Source organism: Biomphalaria glabrata, chromosome 9 (assembly GCF_947242115.1).
Source record: "Biomphalaria glabrata chromosome 9, xgBioGlab47.1, whole genome shotgun sequence".
Lineage (NCBI taxonomy): Eukaryota > Metazoa > Mollusca > Gastropoda > Planorbidae > Biomphalaria > Biomphalaria glabrata.
Window position 1 is genome coordinate 28109710 of NC_074719.1, and position 24223 is coordinate 28133932.

The 24223-nt window shown below is 36.0% G+C and overlaps 1 protein-coding gene across 1 annotated transcript in view; it reads left to right on the forward strand.

Moving 5' to 3' along the window:
• The first annotated feature begins 3338 nt into the window (after positions 1-3338).
• Positions 3339-24223, forward strand: part of LOC106056749 (60 kDa neurofilament protein-like) — a 45684-nt gene continuing 24799 nt past the window's right edge. The window contains exons 1-8 of the mRNA XM_056041885.1: positions 3339-3460; positions 4740-4923; positions 5944-6101; positions 7039-7193; positions 10020-10206; positions 15600-15695; positions 17967-18128; positions 22504-22611. Of these exons, the coding sequence (XP_055897860.1) occupies positions 3425-3460; positions 4740-4923; positions 5944-6101; positions 7039-7193; positions 10020-10206; positions 15600-15695; positions 17967-18128; positions 22504-22611 (1086 nt within the window). The 5' untranslated portion in view covers positions 3339-3424. The remainder of the gene's footprint in view (positions 3461-4739; positions 4924-5943; positions 6102-7038; positions 7194-10019; positions 10207-15599; positions 15696-17966; positions 18129-22503; positions 22612-24223) is intronic.

The following is a 24223-nucleotide window of genomic DNA, read 5'->3' on the forward strand; positions in this document are numbered from 1 at the left end:
ACCTTGTTGTACACACCTTGTTGTACAAGACTGAAGCAGATCTAACTGTTGTAACAGTACAACAGTAGGTTAGGTCTATCAAGTGTCGTTGTACAGAAATAGGCCTGCTCTATCTATCTATCTATCTATCTATCTATCTATCTATCTATCTATCTATCTATCTATCTATCTATCCATCCAGAAATGAATAACAAGTTAAATATAAAATATAATTTTTTAAGCACTAAGCTTATATTGGGTGAAATAGCATGAACTATTTTAAATTAATCATATGATAAAATTATAATGCCTGAAAATGTAATAACATACCAACAATACTATATTTACCTGCTGTTTACAAAGAATAAATTGTTTAGTTTATCGGTGGACGAAACATTTTAGTGTGAAATCCAAAATGGTTATTTTTGTCTTTGTTTGATTACTGAAGTATTTTATCATCTTAAGGAATCTTAGAGGCAGTTTTGGTTGATCTTTATTTTGGTTGGAACTTCTTGACTAAGACATAATGTAAACTGTTACTCACATGGTCTTGCCACTTTATTACGTCTGCAATTTGGCATGTTGTCCTATTCGCCTTTTGATATAAGCGATGTAAAAAAAAAAGTTGCTTAATTCAGAATTTTAAATCGAGCGACCTTCGTTTTGTGTGAAAATTATTGTATGTTACCTTACCTTGGTTTTGTGTGAAACATATAGTATGTTACCTTATGTATAATTGCTAAATGATGTTTCAGTTTTTGTTTACAGTAATATGTGAGTTTGTTACATTATGTGAGATTTATTATATAATGTTTGAGTTTTTTTACATAATGTGTGAGTTATTACCTAATGTGTGAGTGTGTTACGTCATGTGTGAGAGTGTTACGTCATGTGTGAGTGTGTTACGTGATGTGTGAGTGTGTTACGTCATGTGTAAGTGTGTTACGTCATGTGTGAGTTTGTTACGTCATGTGTGAGTTATTACATAATTTGTGAGTGTGTTACGTCATGTGTGAGTTATTACATAATGTGTGAGTGTGTTACGTCATATGTGAGTGTGTTACGTCATGTGTGAGTTTGTTACGTCATGTTTGAGTTATTACATAATGTGTGAGTGTGCTACGTCATGTGTGAGTTATTACATAATGTGTGAGAGTTTGTTACGTCATGTGTGAGTTTTTACATAATGTGTGAGTTATTACATAATGTGTGAGAGTTTGTTACGTCATGTGTGAGCTATTACATAATGTGTGAGTGTGTTACGTCATGTTTGAGTTATTACATAATGTGTGAGTGTGTTACGTCATGTTTGAGTTATTACATAATGTGTGAGGGTGTTACGTCATGTGTGAGTTATTACATAATGTGTGAGAGTTTGTTACGTCATGTGTGAGTTTTTACATAATGTGTGAGTTATTACATAATGTGTGAGAGTTTGTTACGTCATGTGTGAGCTATTACATAATGTGTGAGAGTTTGTTACGTCATGTGTGAGTTATTACATATTATGTGAGTTTGTTACGTCATGTCTGAGGTATTACATATTATGTGAGTTTGTTACGTCATGTCTGAGGTATTACAAATTATGTGAGTTTGTTACGTCATGTCTGAGGTATTACAAATTATGTGAGTTTGTTGCATTATGTGTGAGTTTTTTACAGTGGCGTAGCCAGGGTATTTGATGCACAGTGCGGCAGCTTCTCTGATACCTTCCCCTAAAAACTAGAGTCTAGGGCACTCTAGAGGTATATTTATATAATCTAGATAGAGATGAAACAAATGTACTGAAAAATGAAGACAAAAAAAAATACCATGATAAATTTGTAGCTCATAAAAAATTCATGTAACAATGAAGTAACAACATGTAATATGTTCCTTCGAAGAAAGTGGGTGTGTAAAAGTGCGTTGCCTTGAGAGATCTAAAAAAGCCTAGTACATTTAATTCAAGCTAGTCTTTAGTTTACATTTAATTGGGTAAAGAATACAGGAGATTGACAAAGTAACTAAATAAATACATGCTTAATGTAGCCTTCATTTCATGTAGAGTAACTTGTTTGTTTACAATGTGTAGTTATTATTGAGAATGTTTATTCCACTCTGATGCCCCTCGACACGTGAGGTCCGCACCACCCGCATATGGCTAGCTACGCCTTTGGATTGTTACATAATGTGCGAGTTTGTTACGTCATGTGAGAGTTTGTTACGACATGTGTGAGTTTGTTATGATATGTGTGAGTTTGTGTTTTATTGATGCAACTCATTTTATAACATTTTCCTTTTGCAGTTGTGAACATTTCCGTGAAGCCTGTTCAATGAAGTCACGTGATATCAGTTTATTCTCTTAGCAGACGTAGATCTAGAAAACGGAGACCACTTGGCTGATAGTTTATTACTTATATGTTGTATTTAAAAACAACAACCTTATGCAAACTACCGTCATTTGTAAGTACAACCCTATCTCAACTAAAACATTTAAGGTTTATTTGTTTTTCTGACAGTCACCGGGCTCCATTAATAAAGTTCAGTGATTAGTAGATTTAATATTTGACCTAGTTATTTTATAGAATGAAGGTTGGCAGGACATTGCACTGTAGTTTTCTCAGAATATGTATTTGTTTTTGTTGTTTTTTTTTTGTTTGCTTCAGGTTTTTATTAAAGAGAAGGGTTTAACTTTTGAAAAGGGGCTAACCTCAAAGCTTTCTGGATTGGGGGGTTTAACTCAATTTTCTCTGGAGAAGGTTTTAAACTCAAAACGAGTTTGGTGACTGTAGTTTGCCTTATTTTGTTTTTGATGAGTGGAGTATAGCCTGAGCGCCAACTGGAGGGTTTCTGTAGTTTAAACTATTTTTTTTTATTGAAAAGTGGTTTAAGTGAATTAACATCAAAAATTCTCCTACAATTAAAAAAAAATTTAAACAAAGCAACAGTCTCAAAATCCCCCCCCCCCCCAAAAAAAAAAACTCTGAGAGAGGGGGATTTCATTTTGGGAGTGGGGAGGTTGAGAGACCCCCTCCGGCTACACCCATGCTTCCTAGTAATCATTACACTTTAATTCTTAGTTAAAGCACACGATTACACTGTCTATTGTTTGATATTCTGACTTGTTTATTTGTTTGTTATTATTCTTGTTCTACATCTCTCGTTGTATTGGCCATAAATCTCAAACTGGAAATTCAAATGAAAGTTGATGATTTCAAGTTCATTCAAATAAGACTATTAGTGTAGGTCTGTAGGTCTGTAGGTCTGTAGGTCAGACGTTCTTATTGTTTAGTCTTATCAAAAAGAAGAGAGGATTTATAGGAAAATCAGTGAATAATGGACGTTCAATATGTTTTTTATGGGTTTTTTTTTGCAGTGTCGGCAAAACTTATACCAGGTATTCTATGTCTAGGTGTCATGGTTGAGTGACACTACTGATCTATAAAAACTGAACCCATTTGATCTAATGAACATAGCTTCAATACTCAGAATACAAAAGAAGGTGAGCTATATACATAGTTAATAGTTTTATACAGTACATAATAGAAAATATATGTTGATGGGGAGCATGCGCACATACTTGACGTGAAACAGAATCGTCTTTGGTTTGGACGTGAAACAACACTAACTTTTAGATCGTAATGTCAATCTTTTGTTTTTACAAAGCTTTTATCAACTCACTCTGTCCGTCTGGTAACAATTGTGTACACATATAAAACTTGAGTTCATTACATATGTAGAAAGCAATGGCTTAAATATCAACTTGTTGAGTTTTGAGGAAGAACCTAAAACCTTTTGAACTTTCTGAATTGTTCATCTCGTAGAGCACTTTTTCATGAACATAGAGCTGGGGTTAGGGTTAGGGTTGGAGAGAACTTCACGTACACATACAAGGCTTGTGGATGTAGCTTTTGGTTCGCTGGTAGAGACATCATTTTTCGTTTGATTTTCTTTTCTTCCAGAACTGAGTTCATACTTTTTTTTGACTCTTTATAACTCTGAGTGTCTCTATCCACATAATGTGGTCAAGGTTTATGTCTTCACTTTATAACTCTCAGTGTCTCTATCCACATTGTGTTGTCAAGGGTTATGTCTTCACTTTATAACTCTGAGTGTCTCTATCCACATAGTGTGGTCAAGGGTGTGTCTTCACTTTATAACTCTCAGTGTCACTATCCACATAGTGTGGTCAAGGGTTATGTCTTCACTTTATAACTCTGAGTGTCTCTATCCACATAGTGTGGTCAAGGTTTATGTCTTCACTTTATAACTCTGAGTGTCACTATCCACATAGTGTGGTCAAGGTTTATGTCTTCACTTTATAACTCTCAGTGTCACTATCCACATAGTGTGGTCAAGGTTTATGTCTTCACTTTATAACTCTCAGTGTCACTATCCACATAGTGTGGTCAAGGGTTATGTCTTCACTTTATAACTCTGAGTGTCTCTATCCACATAATGTGGTCAAGGTTTATGTCTTCACTTTATAACTCTGAGTGTCTCTATCCACATAATGTGGTCAAGGTTTATGTCTTCACTTAAGTCAACATCAATGTCCACTGTTGTAATGTCACATCTACATAACAGAAGTGAAGGCGACCAATGTTTCTTGTGCTAGCCTCATGTTGGCCATAGAGCTTTATCTGTGAAATTCATTCATCCTCCTAATGGCAGACATGACCTAGTCAATGCAGGCGTCATTGTCTGAGGATGGTGAAATAAAAGCTAACAAGTTTGGTTTGAATACAAAAAACTGTCTCAAATATTACCTTTGTTTTCAGATCCCTAACAAAACGATGAGTTCCAATGAGAATGATCAGACGGATGAACCTGATGGTAAACTTACCGACCAGGAAGAGATGCCTAATTACATTTATAAGATTCAACAACTCCGTGCTTTATTTGGACAATGCAACGATGGAGTACATATAGCTAGGGCCTTCTATGAGATATCAAATGTACAAGGTAAGTGGTATGGCTTTAGACGACTCAAAGTCATGAGTTGTTTCTTGTCTGTGTTTGGACACAGATTATTAAAAGAATACCCTCAAAATAACCCTGGTGTCCTACTTTTAAATTACAGCCTATAAAGATATCAAAAAAGACGAATCACACTGAGAACTGATATGGTATCTCTAACAAGAAGAATTTGTATTGTCACTCAAGTAGGAAGAAGTGAATATTATCACTTTAGGAAGAAGTGAATATTATCACTTTAGGAAGAAGTGAATATTATCACTTTAGGAATAAGTGAATATTATCGCTCAAGAAAAAAGTAGTGAATATGATAATTTAAAAAGAAAAGATTATACTTTAACTAACAAGAAGAAAAGAATATCACTCATTTAAGAAAAGGTTATCTCTCAACTAAAAGTAAAAAGTTTCCCTTTCAGACCTTGTGGTCTATAGGGCAGATGACGTAAGTAGGGAACATTTTCACTCAAAAAAGTGAAGATTATCTCTCAAGCATGAAGAAGTGTAGATTATCACTCAAGCATGAAGAAATGTAGATTATCACTCAAGCATGAAGAAGTGTAGATTATCACTCAAGCATGAAGAAATGTAGATTATCACTCAAGCATGAAGAAATGTAGATTATCACTCAAGCTTGAAGAAATTTATTATTTTAGCTCTTTGTCACTGCCGGTTAACTTAGGACTTAGGAATTTTGAAACCTTCGTCGTTTGTAGTCCACTATGGCCCCAACGACAATATTTTATGGATGGGGCCCCTCTTCGATGAGTAACGCCCAGACTCACATTTCGAAACTAATTGTGTACGTGTCATGTTTTCATAACAGCACACCTGACCACAGTGTGACTGCCTCAAAGACATTTAAAAAAGAAAAAAAATACTGAAGAAATAAATATCCTTTAGCAATCAAAGCATACGACTGTTAACTAAATTGAGATTAAAGCCTAACCAATGTTCTTCTGTTTACCTTGTCTGTTTATTTGCTAAGCTGTATTGTTTTTCATTGAACAGTAGGCCATTCCTCACCGATTTGTCTATATTGTGGGGTGTGCCCTGAAGAGAAGCAAAACTTTCAAGAGTTGAATGAACACTTTAAAAGCACAATAGAAAACTGCACTGTGCAGAATACACATCTCAAGAAACTAGAAGATGAGCTTCAAAAATTAAAAGTAATGTAGTCACTTTCTAAATGCAATCAAATAAGTTCATGGTGAATTCATTTTGGTCAATAGTTTAATAATTAACACAAGAGTTATTTTGTTCAAAGACAATTCATTCTTTATATAACTGATCACTTTTTGTAAGAGTGATACTTTTCTGTTAATGAAGGATAGATTGTAAAAAATCAATTGTATCTTGCCCCAAGCCCCCTCCGAAAACTTTCTCATTAGGTGTATGTTTAAATAAATCTACTCAGCGTATACACATTCTAACTTCACCTTCACTTTCTCTTATCCCTTGATCTGCTGGATGGCTGGGGCACCAAACAAGATCTGTCAATCTTCTTTCTCCATTCTTCTCTGTCATTTATCTTTGATATAATTTAATTCTGATATTCTTTCCGAAAATATTGAAATTTGCTTTCTTACCTGCCTGGGTGGACCACTTCGGGGGCCGATTTTGTGTTTCCACACAAAATGTCTTTGTAACCTTGTTTTACAATGCGTCCATTAAAGTCATAACTTCATGGAGCCTTCAGGAAACATCCTGGAAGCTGATCTAAAAAAACGGCTTTAACTAATTTAGGGGGGGGGTATAAAATGTTGTTGTTTAATCTTACATTCATTAGTTATCTTGTGGAAGTCGATCCTGTGGGTATTGGTATACATGTGCTAGATAGCTAAGGCTGTTAACATTGCCAAATACCTGATACTCTGTCCTTCGCAGGACTTGATCCTTTGTGTTTAGCAGAACATTTAATTTGTGCAACTTCAAGTCAGTCAACCGAGCGCCTAATGACAAAATTTAAATTATCTTATATTAGTTATTTTAATGACCTTTTTTAAGACCTTATATATGCAATTGTAATGAATCAGTCTTTGTTATTTTAACGATTTTTTAGCTAATATTTTAATGAAATTTTTGTTACTCTTTTTATTATTAAAGCAACAATGGGGAAAGGAAACCGAAAAAATCAGACTTTTATATAATGCAAAATTGGAAGAGACCAAAACAATTAATGCTGATTTAACGAAACAAACTTCTGAGATGTCTATCAAATGGAAGTTTTTAGAGGAACAAGATTTGGAGCTGCGAGAAAAGTTAAGTCCAAAGCCAATTTCTCTTCAGCATACTTCTACAAAAATAGATGACCTTTACATCATTCAAACTTTTTAAAATAATTCCAGTGACATTTTAAATTCAGAATTTGAAAAACATTCCCGGGTCTGTACACTTGTCTTCAGACTGTACAAGAAAGTGTAGTGAGAGCTTCTTAGTGTTCTGTAACTACAACAGCCTCCAGCAATATTCTTAGACCTTTTATTTAATAGAGACCTTTTTATCATTTTCAACGTATTTCTATAATCTAGATATGTGTAGACAAAGTGATATATCTTCTAGCCAACTTACCCAATCACCCAGGATTCATTGGCTCCTACTTAGGAATACATTAAGGATGGCGGGGACGACTTGGGCTGAAAATTTTGTTTAAACTGAGGAGGATTCGAGCAACACGTCGACCTCACTCTCTTGCCCTAAAGCCCAATCTTTTCCAGAAGCACTATTTGTTCAAGACGTCCGGGGACGAGATTGGGTGCAGTGGATGACCAGAGACTTTCTGTATGTCTTGTTATGATTTAAATGCAGCTGGAAACAATAAAAACAACAGCAATCAATTGGACCAACTTTTCTTATTTGTCCACACTACAATGTCATAAAGTCGACACACAAATAATAAATACCAGAAAATAATATTTCCTGAATACAACCCCTTCCATTAACTTGTGCATTCTCTTCATGGGTTAAAAAATGGAAGCTGGAAACTGGGTGGACATTTTAAAAATGACTCCAACGACTCTATTTATTTCCTTAAAATAGACATTGTACATTTTATACATACATATCTTTGAGGGTAAATATTACTTAATTGGTAACACTGTTTTAAGTTTTTGACTGATAATTTTTCGAAATATAATCATTTTAACATTAAATTTGGCTTGGCTTTTTAACACAACTTCAACGGGAATAGCCGTACTTTTTGACAATGCATGAAATAAATTTATGTGTTCCATGAGCCAAGACTATTTGTTCCATGAGCCAAGACTTTGTGTTCCATGAGCCAAGACTTTGTGTTCCATGAGCCATGACTTTGTGTTCCATGAGCCAAGTCTATTTGTTCCATGAGCCAAGACTTTGTGTTCCATGAGCCATGACTTTGTGTTCCATTAGCCATGACTTTGTGTTCCATGAGTCAAGACTTTGTGTTCCATGAGCCATGACTTTGTGTTCCATGAGCCATGACTTTGTGTTCCATGAGCCAAGACTTTGTGTTCCATGAGCCATGACTTTGTGTTCCATGAGCCATGACTTTGTGTTCCATGAGCCAAGACTTTGTGTTCCATTAGCCAAGTCTCTTTGTTCCACGAGTCAAGATTTTGTGTTCCATGAGCCAAGATTTTGTGTTCCATGAGCCAAGACTTTGTGTTCCATGAGCCAAGACTTTGTGTTCCATGAGCCAAGACTTTGTGTTCCATGAGCCAAGACTTTGTGTTCCATGAGCCAAGTCTATTTGTTCCATGAGTCAAGACTTTGTGTTCCATGAGCCAATACTTTGTGTTCCATGAGCCAAGACTTTGTGTTCCATGAGCCAAGTCTATTTGTTCCATGAGCCAAGACTTTGTGTTCCATGAGCCAAGACTTTGTGTTCCATGAGCCAAGACTTTGTGTTCCATGAGCCAAGACTTTGTGTTCCATGAGCCAAGACTTTTTGTTCCATGAGCCAAGACTTTGTGTTCCATGAGCCAAGACTTTGTGTTCCATGAGCCAAGACTTTGTGTTCCATGAGCCAAGACTTTGTGTTCCATGAGCCAAGTCTATTTGTTCCATGAGCCAAGACTTTGTGTTCCATGAGCCAAGACTTTGTGTTCCATGAGCCAAGACTTTGTGTTCCATGAGCCAAGACTTTGTGTTCCATAAGCCAAGACTTTTTGTTCCATGAGCCAAGACTTTGTGTTCCATGAGCCAAGACTTTGTGTTCCATGAGCCAAGACTTTGTGTTCCATGAGCCAAGACTTTGTGTTCCATGAGCCATGACTTTGTGTTCCATGAGCCAAGTCTATTTGTTCCATAAGCCAAGACTTTGTGTCCCATGAGCCATGACTTTGTGTTCCATGAGCCATGACTTTGTGTTCCATGAGTCAAGACTTTGTGTTCCATGAGCCATGACTTTGTGTTCCATGAGCCATGACTTTGTGTTCCATGAGCCAAGACTTTGTGTTCCATGAGCCAAGACTTTGTGTTCCATGAGCCAAGTCTATTTGTTCCATGAGCCAATACTTTGTGTTCCATGAGCCAATACTTTGTGTTCCATGAGCCAAGACTTTGTGTTCCATGAGCCAAGTCTATTTGTTCCATGAGCCAAGACTTTGTGTTCCATGAGCCAAGACTTTGTGATCCATGAGCCAAGACTTTGTGTTCCATGAGCCAAGACTTTGTGTTCCATGAGCCAAGACTTTTTGTTCCATGAGCCAAGACTTTGTGTTCCATGAGCCAAGACTTTGTGTTCCATGAGCCTATACTTTGTGTTCCATGAGCCAAGACTTTGTGTTCCATGAGCCAAGACTTTGTGTTCCATGAGCCAAGACTTTGTGTTCCATGAGTCAAGACTTTGTGTTCCATGAGCCAAGACTATTTGTTCCATGAGCCAAGACTTTGTGTTCCATGAGCCAAGACTTTGTGTTCCATGAGCCAAGACTTTGTGTTCCATAAGCCATGACGTTTTGTTCCATAAGTCATCACTTTGTGTTCTATAAGTCAAAACTTTGGGCTTCAATTAGAAAATTATTTGTCTCTTTTTTATTGTATTCTTTAAAAAAAATATTGGAAAAAAACCAACAACTCATTAACGTACATTCAATTAATGACAGATTAGAAGAAATGCAGAGTCATCACGAGATAGACATTGAGAAAATAGAAAGGTTAGAAAAAGAAAAATCACAGCTTCAAATTGAGTTCAACTTGCACAGGACTTTGAGCGACGCCTGTAAATCAGAGAGAGACAAGCTGAAAGTGGAAGTCAATCAAAGTCGAGATGTTGTGGAGAATCTAAGAAAGGCGAGCAATAGATTATTTAATAAATACTAGTCGACCGGCAGCGTAGCATACGCCGCTATTTTGCCTTAGGTCACTGCAACCTATACGGCCGCAGTGGGCCTCGCACTTTCATAGGACCAGCACTTTCATACTATCCGCGCTAATTCAGGGTGTATAAATTATTAAATTAAACCATTTTATAACTTAAAACGAATTTCCCGCGCCGTCCTGTCAATTTACCAGGATCTCCTGGAAATCTCTCGAAATTGCAAAATATACAAAAAAGTCCTTAAAAAATACGGAAATATATAGATGAAAATTGTCATTTTGGGGTGTCATTCAATATTGAAAACGCCAATCCTACGCGCGATAAATAAAAACGGCATTATGCATAAGCCTTAATTGTGTAATCTGGTGAAAGAAGCTTCTCGCGCCTCAAACTAATGAAGAATTTCTTGAGGTCAACAATTCTCAAATATAGATTAAAACATTTAGTATTTTTTTGCTATTGAGCGTGATCAATGTAGGAATTATTATGATATACTGTATTATATTGTATGACTTTGCTACATGCAAGGCTCGTAAAGTAATTCTGTACGTAGTAAAGAATGAAAAAATGCAAAGACAAATTTGTTTTCTAATACAAACTCTTAAATTTCACTTATTATCCGCTTCCCTACCCAAACTTGGCCCCGCGAAATCCGTTTCGCAAAGGGCCCCACAATGGTTAAGTCCCACCCTGCTATTTAGTGACGGGTGAATATACATAGTAGATTATTTGTTCTCTTTCGATGATTTCTTGGCAACAATGGCCCGGCGCTGCTATTTAGTGTTTGTAAAATGTTTGTAAAATATTTTACATGTTTCGGATGTTCCTTCAGAGTTGAACTTCCTAGTCCAAACCTTTCGCAGGACGAAGGGGGATGGGAGCGGGCAGAGTTTGAACCCGGGACTATCGATGAATCTAAACGACAGTCCAGCGCGCAAACCACACGACCAGGCAGCCATCCGTAGTGACGGGTGAATACTACTTGTTCTCCACCTCTTGTTTTTCGTGGAGTAACTCTATCCGCAGAAATAAAAGAGTGATCTTTCCTTCACTTCTTCTCGTCCAAACTCTTGAGCCATGAAGAGAATTATACATATAGATTGCAATAATTTAAGGCTTACCCCCCCCTCCCTTTTATTTGTTTGGCCAGTGACTTCTAGTATCTATTTATTTGAATTGGACTGGCCTGTAAATTCGAGTATAAACATCTTCCTCTTCCCAACTCTCCGTCTTATTGACACTGGTCTTCTGATTTGTATTATTTCCAAATATCCAATAGGCTTGATCATTTTGGGTCTGGGTCTTTTTTACTTTTTGCACCATGCGAATCGTAATGCTCCAATAATAATGGGGTGTACCTTCCCCCCTCTTACACTTCGAATAAAACTTTTTGCATTTTAGAAATACCCTTTTGGCCAGTATATTCTAGTACGTTTAAAACAGCCAACGTTAAAACACCTTACCAAACACAATCATTTCTGAGCTGTCCATTGGATACCTCTTCCCCAGCCTTTTGGTTTCGCCCTGTCCCCCCTTTCAAAACCTGAATTTGAATAATCTGTTAATTGGCACGGCACGCTTTATAATGCTGCGGCACGCTTTATAATGCTAGGCACGCTTTATAATACTAGGCACGCTTTATAATGCTAGGCACGCTTTATAATGCTAGGTACGCTTTATAATACTAGGCACGCTTTATAATGCTAGGCACGCTTTATAATGCTGCGGCACGCTTTATAATGCTGCGGCACGCTTTATAATGCTAGGCACACTTTATAATGCTGCAGCACGCTTTATAATGCTACGGCACGCTTTATAATGCGACGGCACGCTTTATAATGCTACGGCACACTTTATAATGCTGCGGCACAATTTAAAATGCTACGACACACTTTATAATGCTACGGCACGCTTTATAATGCGACGGCACGCTTTATAATGCTGCGGCACACTTTATAATGCTGCGGCACAATTTAAAATGCTACGACACACTTTATAATGCTACGGCACGCTTTATAATGTGACGGCACGCTTTATAATGCTACGACACACTTTATAATGTTACGGCACACTTTATAATGTTATGGCACACTTTATAATGTTATGGCACACTTTATAATGCTATGGCACACTTTATAATGCTACGGCACACTTTATAATGCTACGACACACTTTATAATGCTACGGCACACTTTATAATGCTACGGCACACCTTATAATGCTACGGCACGCTTTATAATGTTACGGCACACTTTATAATGCTACGGAATGCTTTATAATGTTACGGCACACTTTATAATGCTACGGCACACTTTATAATTCTACGGCACACTTTATAATGCTACGACACACTTTATAATGCTACGGCACACTTTATAATGCTACGGCACACTTTATAATGCTACGGCACACATACACAAACACTTCCGGCCTGACAATTCAAATTTCACATTTTTAGCTTTCTCCGTCACCACCCTATACAAATGAACTGAACTGACCTTTCTTCGGTTTTTTTATTCATTATTTAAGTCAAGTCTCTTTGTCAAGATAAAAAACAAAACAATAAATTACCAAAAGTTAATTAACTAATTGTTTAATTTTTAATGGACTATTGTGTTGTCATGTAAAAGAAATAATTGTGCAAAATTTCCGTTTAATCCGAGATTAGGTGTGAGAGAAATAACGTGTACACACTTTTCACCAGACAGACAGTTAATAGAAGCTTTGTTAATAGTGCTTCAAACGGAAGAAAGTTTAAATACCATATTGTGTCTAAATTACGAATAAATAATCGCTAATATCAAATTTAACCGCTATGATTACGATCTTAAAAGGTCTTTAGTTGTCCTAGGCACTCGGCAACAATAACAGATTCAATTTTCGTATTTTTTTTGTCTACGGCACGTGTGAGAGTGATAGGTCAGTCAGTAGGTACCTGAATTAGTGATAGGTCAGTCAGTAGGTACCTGAATTAGTGATAGGTCAGTCAGTAGGTACCTGAATTAGTGATAGGTCAGTCAGTAGGTACCTGAATTAGTGTCCTTAGGAATATAATATAAGATTTTTATTATTATGTTAGAAACGAACGAGTATTCCTTCTCTGGCACTGCCAGGGTCGAGTTTCGCTAAAGAGAAACATAATTCTTTGTAGCCCCTTATCAGTGTCCACTCTCCATAGAGTTGTCTTTCTCTTGGGGTGTTTTTGGGACCAGTGTCTTGTACGGACCTCATGGTAAAGAGAACAGTTTTAAAGGACAGGGTCAGCCTTCTCTGGTGACACTCCACATGTGCAGTTTTCACTGCTTTCAATTTTGAGCTTCCGGTACAGATGTTGTCTCATTCTGAACTATAACTTACACATACTAAATAGAACATAATAAAAAAAAAACTAAGAAAGACACCGAGAACAAGGCACATTTCTTATACCTAATGGTAGGATAAATTCTTACAAGTGCTTCGTCTTCCCTATTGCCCTTATAGCATGGGATTAGTTGCCTTAATGAACATAGCTGAATTTAAGTCTCTAGCATGCGCAACTATTTAAAATTATGGTAGTTTGTAGATTCAGATATGTCAGCTAATATACATATATGACTCATATAAATAAACAAATAAATGAATAAATATATATATAAAATGATCTTTTCACTTTCGCGGGAGAGGCTGGGGGGTGGGGGGTTAGTTTTGTTCCAAGATCGTCTACTTAAGTCAAGTATCGGCAAAGTAAAGACAAGGTTTGAATGTCATATACGTACACTGTCTATTTGTGGATATTAACAGCATAGCAGGACCTCCCCTCAAATTTTAAACCTTGCTTGGAACCATTCCCATTTTTTAAAATGATCTTTACTTAAAAACACTCCTGAAATAATCATTCATTTTTAGAAATTCTATACAGTTAAAAGACACATAAAATTGCTACGTACAGAAATTAAACTATTTAATTTCGCTGCCTACACAAGGCGCAGAACATTTTGGAAGCATAATGGGTAAGACGTCCTTCTAGTTTTAAGTCAAACTATTTGCATATAACGCACACAAACATCGAGATAAAAAACGTCTTAGCGGAACGAAATCTGGTAGGTATTTAAGAGAGATTCCTTGTTCTGTGACCTAGCTATTATTGAACCAGGTGATTATTTCCGTCAATCCGAAACTGGAAAGTCTGGCGATTACGTCTTCCATTGTTGTTTCCTCCAATACTGAGCCTATGCACCGGGCTGCCACGGGTAAACCCGTTGCTCAACAAACAAAAACAAAAACATGGAGTATTTCTTCCATTCATAATGTTTGAAAACGAAATTGAAACCCGCGAAAGTCAATAGACCACTGTATGTGTGTGTATATATGTTTACCTGCGGACAAAGGTTATGCTAGCCCTGGATACGGCAAAATATGTAGGTCAAAGCTGGGGTTGCGTAGTTACAGGAAATACTACATTCCTCATTAATCATCGGACTCGAAGACAAGCCTTATTATATATAAATATATACTAGATAGATATTACCCGCTGCCTGAGGGGCTTAACTTGCGTATTGCTGATATAGTTAGTGCATTAGAAACAAAGAAAATAATAGTGTTATGAGTAAAGCGAATGCATGAATTCATGAATAAAAAAATATTATGAATGGAGCTAAAAATAGCTAATTGACCTGAATTCACTTTTTCTATGAAAACATTGGCGAACGAATATAGATCTATGTGAAAATGCTTTAGAAAAACAAATTTGAATGTTAATTTGATTAAAATATGAAATGAATGGACTATAATTAATATGTTCATGTGTTTAATTATAAAACTATCTTTGCGAAGAAACGTTCTATCATTCTAGAGTTGAATTAGAGTTTTAGACCAAGGAATAGAGAGATGTGTAACATTTCGTGGAATGTCTAAGGAAAGAATGTACGTCAGGACTTCTAAATTCGCAGATATAAGAAAAGAATTTATGTAAAAATGCTTTTAAAACACAAATTTAAAGCTTAATTTTATTAAATAATGAAATCAATAGACTATATTGTATATTTTAATGTGTCAAAGTAAAAAACATTCTACGCTTTCATAGAGTTGGTCAACTTTTTTTTTAGGGTCTTAAGTTTGTTTTAGGGCTACAATACATACACTACGGTCTAAGTTAAAGTTAGTACCCAAGTTTTATCAAGATTGGTGAAACGGTTTTGATTTCTTTTCGACACATACATACATAAATACATAAATACATACACCTTACTTTCTACTTTATAATATATATATATATATATATATATATTAAAGTTGACCTTTTTAGTTGCATTACTTTTATCGGTTCGGACACATAGTTAGCGCACCATTTTGGGACAAACTTTGATTCAGTTTTTCTTGGTTTCAGGATGCAATGAAGAATACTATTGAGATGATTTCTGCTAAAACTAAATGTCGTCTATTGAAAGAGAAAATCAAAATTATAACAGCTGTTCATGACAAGGTATTAGTATTAGCCATACATTTCTCAGATGTATAACTTTCTATGAGTCATGTTATAGCTTTCTATGAGTCATGAGTTATGTTATGACTTTCTATGAGTCATGTTATAGCTTTCTATGAGTCATGAGTCATGTTATGACTTTCTATGAGTCATGTTATAGCTTTCTATGAGTCATGAGTCATGTTATGACTTTCTATGAGTCATGTTATAGCTTTCTATGAGTCATGAGTCATGTTATAACTTTCTATGAGTCATGTTATAGCTTTCTATGAGTCATGTTATAGCTTTCTATGAGTCATGAGTCATGTTATGACTTTCTATGAGTCATGTTATAGCTTTCTATGAGTCATGAGTCATGTTATGACTTTCTATGAGTCATGTTATAGCTTTCTATGAGTCATGAGTTATGTTATGACTTTCTATGAGTCATGTTATAGCTTTCTATGAGTCATGAGTCATGTTATGACTTTCTATGAGTCATGTTATAGCTTTCTATGAGTCATGAGTCATGTTATGACTTTCTATGAGTCATGTTATAGCTTTCTATGAGTCATGAGTCATGTTATAACTTTCTATGAGTCATGTTATAGCTTTCTATGAGTCATGAGTCATGTTATGACTTTCTATGAGTCATGTTATAGCTTTCTATGAGTCATGAGTTATGTTATGACTTTCTATGAGTCATGAGTTATGTTATGACTTTCTATGAGTCATGAGTTATGTTATGATTTTCTATGAGTCATGAGTTATGTTATGACTTTCTATGAGTCATGTTGTAGCTTTCTATGAGTCATGAGTTATGTTATGACTTTCTATGAGTCATGAGTTATGTTATGACTTTCTATGAGTCATGAGTTATGTTATGACTTTCTATGAGTCATGAGTTATGTTATGACTTTCTATGAGTCATGTTATAGCTTTCTATGAGTCATGAGTTATGTTATAGCTTTCTATGAGTCATGAGTTATGTTATGACTTTCTATGAGTCATGAGTTATGTTATGACTTTCTATGAGTCATGTTATAGCTTTCTATGAGTCATGAGTTATGTTATGACTTTCTATGAGGCATGTTATAGCTTTCTATGAGTCATGAGTTATGTTATGACTTTCTATGAGTCATGAATTATGTTATGACTTTCTATGAGTCATGAGTTATGTTATGACTTTCTATGAGTCATGTTATAGCTTTCTATGAGTCATGAGTTATGTTATGACTTTCTATGAGACATGAGTTATGTTATGACTTTCTATGAGTCATGAGTTATGTTATGACTTTCTATGAGGCATGAGTTATGATATGACCTTCTATGAGTCATGAGTTATGTTATGACTTTCTATGAGGCATGAGTTATGTTATGACTTTCTATGAGTCATGAGTTATGTTATGACCTTCTTTGAGGCATGAGTTATGTTATGACTTTCTATGAGTCATGAGTCATGATATGACCTTCTATGAGTCATGAGTTATGTTATGACTTTCTATGAGGCATGAGTTATGTTATGACTTTCTATGAGTCATGAGTCATGATATGACCTTCTATGAGTCATGAGTTATGTTATGACTTTCTATGAGGCATGAGTTATGTTATGACTTTCTATGAATCATGAGTTATGTTATGACTTTCTATAAGGCATGAGTTATGTTATGACTTTCTATGAGGCATGAGTCATGATATGACTTTCTATGAGGCATGAGTTATGTTATGACTTTCTATAAGGCATGAGTTATGTTATGACTTTCTATGAGGCATGAGTCATGATATGACTTTCTATGAGGCATGAGTCATGATATGACTTTCTATAAGGCATGAGTTATGTTATGACTTTCTATGAGGCATGAGTCATGATATGACTTTCTATGAAGCATGAGTCATGATATGACTTTCTATGAGGCATGAGTTATGTTATGACTTTCTATAAGGCATGAGTTATGTTATGACTTTCTATGAGGCATGAGTCATGATATGACTTTCTATGAGGCATGAGTCATGATATGACTTTCTATAAGGCATGAGTTATGTTATGACTTTCTATGAGGCATGAGTCATGATATGACCTTCTTTGAGTCATGAGTTATGTTATGACTTTCTATAAGGCATGAGTTATGTTATGACCTTCTTTGAATCATGAGTTATGTTATGACCTTCTTTGAGTCATGAGTTATGTTATGACTTTCTATGAGTCATGAGTTATGTTGTGACCTTCTATGAGGCATGCTTGCATGTTTATGGAGTGACATTAATTAATCTTAATATTTCGATAAAAACTAGGAAAGAAAGGAGTGGTCTACCCTTGCTGAAGTCGACTCTGCAGTCAGAAACAAAACGCATTTCGAGACTGAACTTGTGCTAGAACTAGAAAAAGTAAAAGAGAAGTACGCTACAACTTTACATGCAAAAATAAACGAAACTAGATCTTTCTGTGCATTAAAGGTAAAGCTTGTTTCTTCCTAGCTATTCGTTACATCAAACAAACAAACAAACAAACAAACAAGCCTGATGCTACTCAAAACATATCACAATATCACAGTGACAATAGCTTTTAATAGGGTTTTTAGTTTTTAAGATTGAAAAAGGAAAAAAAGGAACAGATCAACATCACAAATACATTATCGACTTTTATCTAAATGTTGACACTATTCAATCCTTAAGTTTGAACGATCTCAAAGTCATCATGACCTAATAATGAAAACCTCGGCGCAACCAACATACAATACAAAGGTGTCCGAAGTTTGTACAAATACACACAGAGCAAGCGTTATCCTTAAAATTCTGTTTGTATTTGTTGATACTCGGATGTAAGTTTGTAGCTCTGTTACCAGCAACATTCTATAGAATGTCTGGCGTTTGGGGTGCAAAGTACGAAAGGATTCTCCATTTCCTACTTAGAATGACTAGTTCTGCTTTAGGCAAAGTATAAAATGTCTTAATTTTTAAATTTAATAAAATAATTTTTAAAAAAGCATAAATAAACATCAAGATTTCTTGAGAATAGAAATACCTTTGTAAGCCCATGTCTTCTTTACTCTGCTAGGTGCAATTTCAAGTGTCAATTAATTACGTAATTCTTTAGTTCAAATAATTATATTTTAAAATAGTATTGCACATGAGTAATTATACATTTTTATATTATAAAGTTGTTTTTTTTAACTAGACTAAAATGAGTAATTAAAAGAAGTTGGAAGAGTCAACTATCTATATTGCAAAGCTAAAGAGGTTTAAAGTAATTCATAATACTAAATACTCTTTTTTAAAATAGTTTAATTACTTTCTTCTCAAATGCAAACATAAATCAATAGAATGATGTTAAAATTAAAGGTCTCAACTTATCTCATGAAAAACTGATACTAAATCTGCGGTAAAGAAAGGTCTCAACTTATCTCATAAAAGGCTGATACTAAATCTGCCGGTAAAGAAAGGTCTCAACTTATCTCATAAAAGGCTGATACTAAATCTGCCGGTAAAGAAAGATCTCAACTTATCTCATAAAAGGCTGATACTAAATCTGCGGTAAAGAAAGATCTCAACTTATCTCATAAAAGGCTGATACTAAATCTGCGGTAAAGAAAGATCTCAACTTATCTCATAAAAGGCTGATACTAAATCTGCGGTAAAGAAAGATCTCAACTTATCTCATAAAAGGCTGATACTAAATCTGCGGTAAAGAAAGATCTCAACTTATCTCATAAAAGGCTGATACTAAATCTGCGGTAAAGAAAGGTCTCAACTTATCTCATAAAAGGCTGATACTAAATCTGCGGTAAAGAAAGGTCTCAACTTATCTCATAAAAGGCTGATACTAAATCTGCGGTAAAGAAAGATCTCAACTTATCTCATAAAAGGCTGATACTAAATCTGCGGTAAAGAAAGATCTCAACTTATCTCATAAAAGGCTGATACTAAATCTGCGGTAAAGAAAGATCTCAACTTATCTCATAAAAGGCTGATACTAAATCTGCGGTAAAGAAAGGTCTCAACTTATCTCATAAAAGGCTGATACTAAATCTGCGGTAAAGAAAGATCTCAACTTATCTCATAAAAGGCTGATACTAAATCTGCGGTAAAGAAAGATCTCAACTTATCTCATAAAAGGCTGATACTAAATCTGCGGTAAAGAAAGATCTCAACTTATCTCATAAAAGGCTGATACTAAATCTGCGGTAAAGAAAGATCTCAACTTATCTCATAAAAGGCTGATACTAAATCTGGCGGTCAAGTAAAAGCAATGACTCGTCTACCACATCTTCAATTCGTTCTCCTTTTTATTTCGTGTCCAAACTTTGTCTTTGTCTTTTCTTATTATCAATTCTCTTATGTTGAGAAGAAAACTCACTTAAATTTACCAGACACATTCAAACGTATAGGAGGATAATATAAGAGACAAAGCCTTCTTACAAACAAACAAAAAGGAAAGAAAAAAAAAGACAAAGTGACCTTTACAAAACTCCGTCATCTGCCGGCCCCAAGCCCGAGTGAGAAAGGAGGAGGTTTCGGCATGGGGCTAACGACCCCACCCAGTAAAGCCACAATTGCTACAGAAGCGGCAAATTTGACACTTAAAGAAAATTACCGATGACGGTGTTGGGCCAAACCCAACAGGATGACCAATGCCCGATACATTGCAAGCTCTTTAACGCAAAGAAACCGACCCTAATTGGTACATAGAACATAAAAACCCTAAACCAATGCGGTAAACTGGCCCAACTTTTAAAAGAGTTTGACACCTACCGACTGGACATCCTTGGGATCTGCAAGATGCGGTGGACAATAAGTGTGCAAATAATCAATGATGACAAGACCATAATATACTCAGGACACGATAAGAAACACATTGGTGGTGTAGGTATCATCATGTCTAAAATAGCAGCTTCAGCGCTAATTGCTTGGAAACTAGTCAGCGACCGAATTATTACAGCTCGACTCCAAGCAAACCAAATCAAAGTCACTACCATCCAAGTATATGCCCCTACAGAAAATAACATCAAAGATAATTTCTATAATCAACTTCATACCACACTTGATGAAACACTCACTCATGACATAATTCTACTGATGGGAGACTTCAACGCCAAAACCAACCGAACTGGCTTTGAATACGTAATGGGGCCATATGGCTCTACAGAAAACATCAGTGATAATGGCGAGCGCTTGATTTCTCTCTGCGCATCCAACAGCCTTTCAATTAAAAAGCACAAACAAAAACAAACAAAAACATGGCGATCACCAAATGGAGAGACCTTCAACGAGATAGATTACATTTGCATCTCCAAAGGATGGAGATCATCTCTATTAGAAGTGCGGACTCGCAAAGGAGCTAAGCATTCCTAGAGGCCAATACGAGGAAATCGCAAACATAGACAGACAAGTCTAAAAACATTAAAATTTGAATTACAATTTTTTTTATGAAAAATGTTAGTAGGTTATACGCTGTCAAATTAATTGTATGTTTATCCAGTTTCTCAGATAAACTTTACTTTTTAGAACTGTTCATTAGTCGCACACACACACACGCACGCACGCTCGCACATACACACACACACACACACAAGTAACAGCATGTCCGACATGTTTCCAATAGTTTTTAAGTGTCCTGTTTATTTGATCTGGACGGGACTTACTGTCACATCAATCCACATGATAGTAAGAATTAAAATGAGACAATACTTTATTAGAATTATTTTTAACATCATTTCTAGGTTGTAAACTAGCGGCCACTGAGTGGATGATAAAGTTCAATTTCAAGAAGCGTTTTTTTTTTATGTCAATAAAGAAATAATTGTCAACATTTGAGATCAAAATGAATTGAACTGAAGCGTTGATGAACATAATAAACTAACTTCTTATGTTGTTCACGGCCATCACCGCGAAACATTTTATCAGCTTTTAAATCAGATCTAGTCAAGTGGTTCCTTCTTTGTAGTCATATTTGATTTCATTACAAAATTTGACCTATTTACTTTTCACTTTTCATAGAACAACAATGAAAATTAATGTAAGCGTTATACTTTGTTCTAGCAGAACCTAAAAAAACTGGAACAAATTTCTTTTGAAACAAACTTCACCTAGAGCAGACTACTCACTACTCACCTCTGTCTAGCAGAACTTAAAAAAACTGGAACACATTTCTTTTGAAACAAACTTCACCTAGAACTGACTACTCACTACACCTCTGTCTAGCAGAACTTAAAAAAAACTGGAACACATTTCTTTTGAAACAAACTTCACCTAGAACTGACTACTCACTACTCACCTCTGTCTAGCAGAACTTAAAAAACTGGAACACATTTCTTTTGAAACAAACTTCACCTAGAACTGACTACTCACTACACCTCTGTCTAGCAGAACTTAAAAAAAACTGGAACACATTTCTTTTGAAACAAACTTCACCTAGAACTGACTACTCACTACTCACCTCTGTCTCACGTCTTGGCAGTGTCTCATCCCCAACGTTTAGTTCCCTTGATTACGTCAGACTATCTGGTCAGACTATCTGGTCAGACTATCTGGTCAGACTATCTGGTCAGACTATCTCGTCAGACTATCTCGTCAGACTATCTCGTCAGACTATCTGGTCAGACTATCTGGTCAGACTATCTGGTCAGACTATCTGGTCAGACTATCTGGTCAGACTATCTGGTCAGACTATCTGGTCAGACTATCTCGTCAGACTATCTCGTCAGACTATCTGGTCAGAAACTCTTAAAGCCTATAAAACCGAAACATCCACTTTTTCTCATATTTACAACATAAACAAGCATATACATTCCATACTAGTATTGTGCATCTTTTTTTGTTATCTATCTCTCAGTTAGAAGAGTTCATCTCAGGAGTTGAAAAGTTCAATGCAAAAAAATCTGAAGCCCGAAATGTTGAATTCAGTCAATTACGACAACAATGTGAAGAGTTGGAGAAGATAGTAAGTCAGTGATTGGTTGGAAAAGTAAGTCAGTGATTGGTTGGAGAAATAAGTCAGTGATTGGTTGGAGAAGTAAGTCAGTGATTGGTTGGAGAAGTAAGTCAGTGATTGGTTGGAGAAGTAAGTCAGTGATTGGTTGGAGAAGTAAGTCAGTGATTGGTTTCTAAACGTTACATTTGAGTTTCATGTTTAAACATAAAGTTTCGGTCACATGACTTTCCATAAGGGAACAGAAATGTTTGCTTTGCTAAGATGAAGTCAATCATTGGATGTTGCAGTGTAGAGATGCAGGCATAAAATACATTAGACCAGTGATGCTCAACCTTATTCGGGGGCGGGCCATTTTAGTTTCTAACACTCGTCTCGCGGGCCATAGCCACAAAAAGGTAAATAAAAAAATGGAATAGATAATATTTTTAAAAAATTAGAAACCCATTAATAAAGAGAGGTTAATCCTACACCAACGTTTAAATATCCGGCTGCATAGATAAGACGAAAAGCCCGAACACTCAATCTAAAATGCTAAATGTTCGACCCTGAGATGATTATGTAACTTGTTTTTTGGAGGATTTATCACTGAAAAGTTTGTCCTTACAAATAAGTGATTTTAATAATTGTTAACGATTGTTTTGGAGATTTACAAAAGTTTCTGCAAGCAACATGGAGTAGAAAACATTTGTCTGAATCACTTAAAATGTGTCAAGTAGGTATATATCTAGTTTTGTAAGTCAATCAGTTCCACTTGCAGCTCTGTCTGGGCACTGGACACATTGGCCGCTGATGGTTTTTCAATCTGAGCACGATCATCATCCCATGGTGCAGACTTGCCACATAGATTTAGTTAATGATTAACTCAATGAAGCCACAGAGGCTCGGTTCCATTCCACTGATAACAAGCTGAAAGCTCTAGGCCAATATCCCTAGCATCGTGTTTTGGGAACATTGCTGAAAGATTAACAGAAGTCTCGTTTGTGATTTGGAGGAACGCAAACTAAAGAGGGCGGGTTCAGGCAACAGTCAAAGTGCATTTGATCAAACGATAAATATAGAGGTGAAGCTAGGTGCTGAAACCAATGATCATACATACATATTAAACATAAAGAAACAGCAGCACCAAACGATCAAACGACGCATACAGTCAGAAGCTGATGGTTTCCAGGCAGGCACGGTAAGACGCAAGGGTGAATCAACGCTGACAGTATTTTTAGATCTTAAGTAGGCCTACGACAGAGTCTGGAGACAAGGATTGTTGCTTAAATTGATGAACCTCGGAGTATGCTTAAATATGTACTGGTGGCTAAAGAACTTTCAAACAGACAGGACAGACACGCTACGGATCTAGCTTGTCATGCAAAGAACATTTGAGCAAGGTTTACAGCAGGGCTCGTCATTACCATGTACGCTTTTCTTTACATAAACGATCTGACAGAATGATTGAAGTGTCGATCTCTGCTCTTCGCTGACGACCTGCTAATCTGGCAGACCGAGAGATCCGCTGCAGCTCTCACGGCGGAAATCCAACCTAGCCTCGTCACGATTTCATGCTACACCCGAATGTGGAAAATGGAAATAAACTGTTCAAAGACAGTCCAGACCCTATTCACTTTGAGAA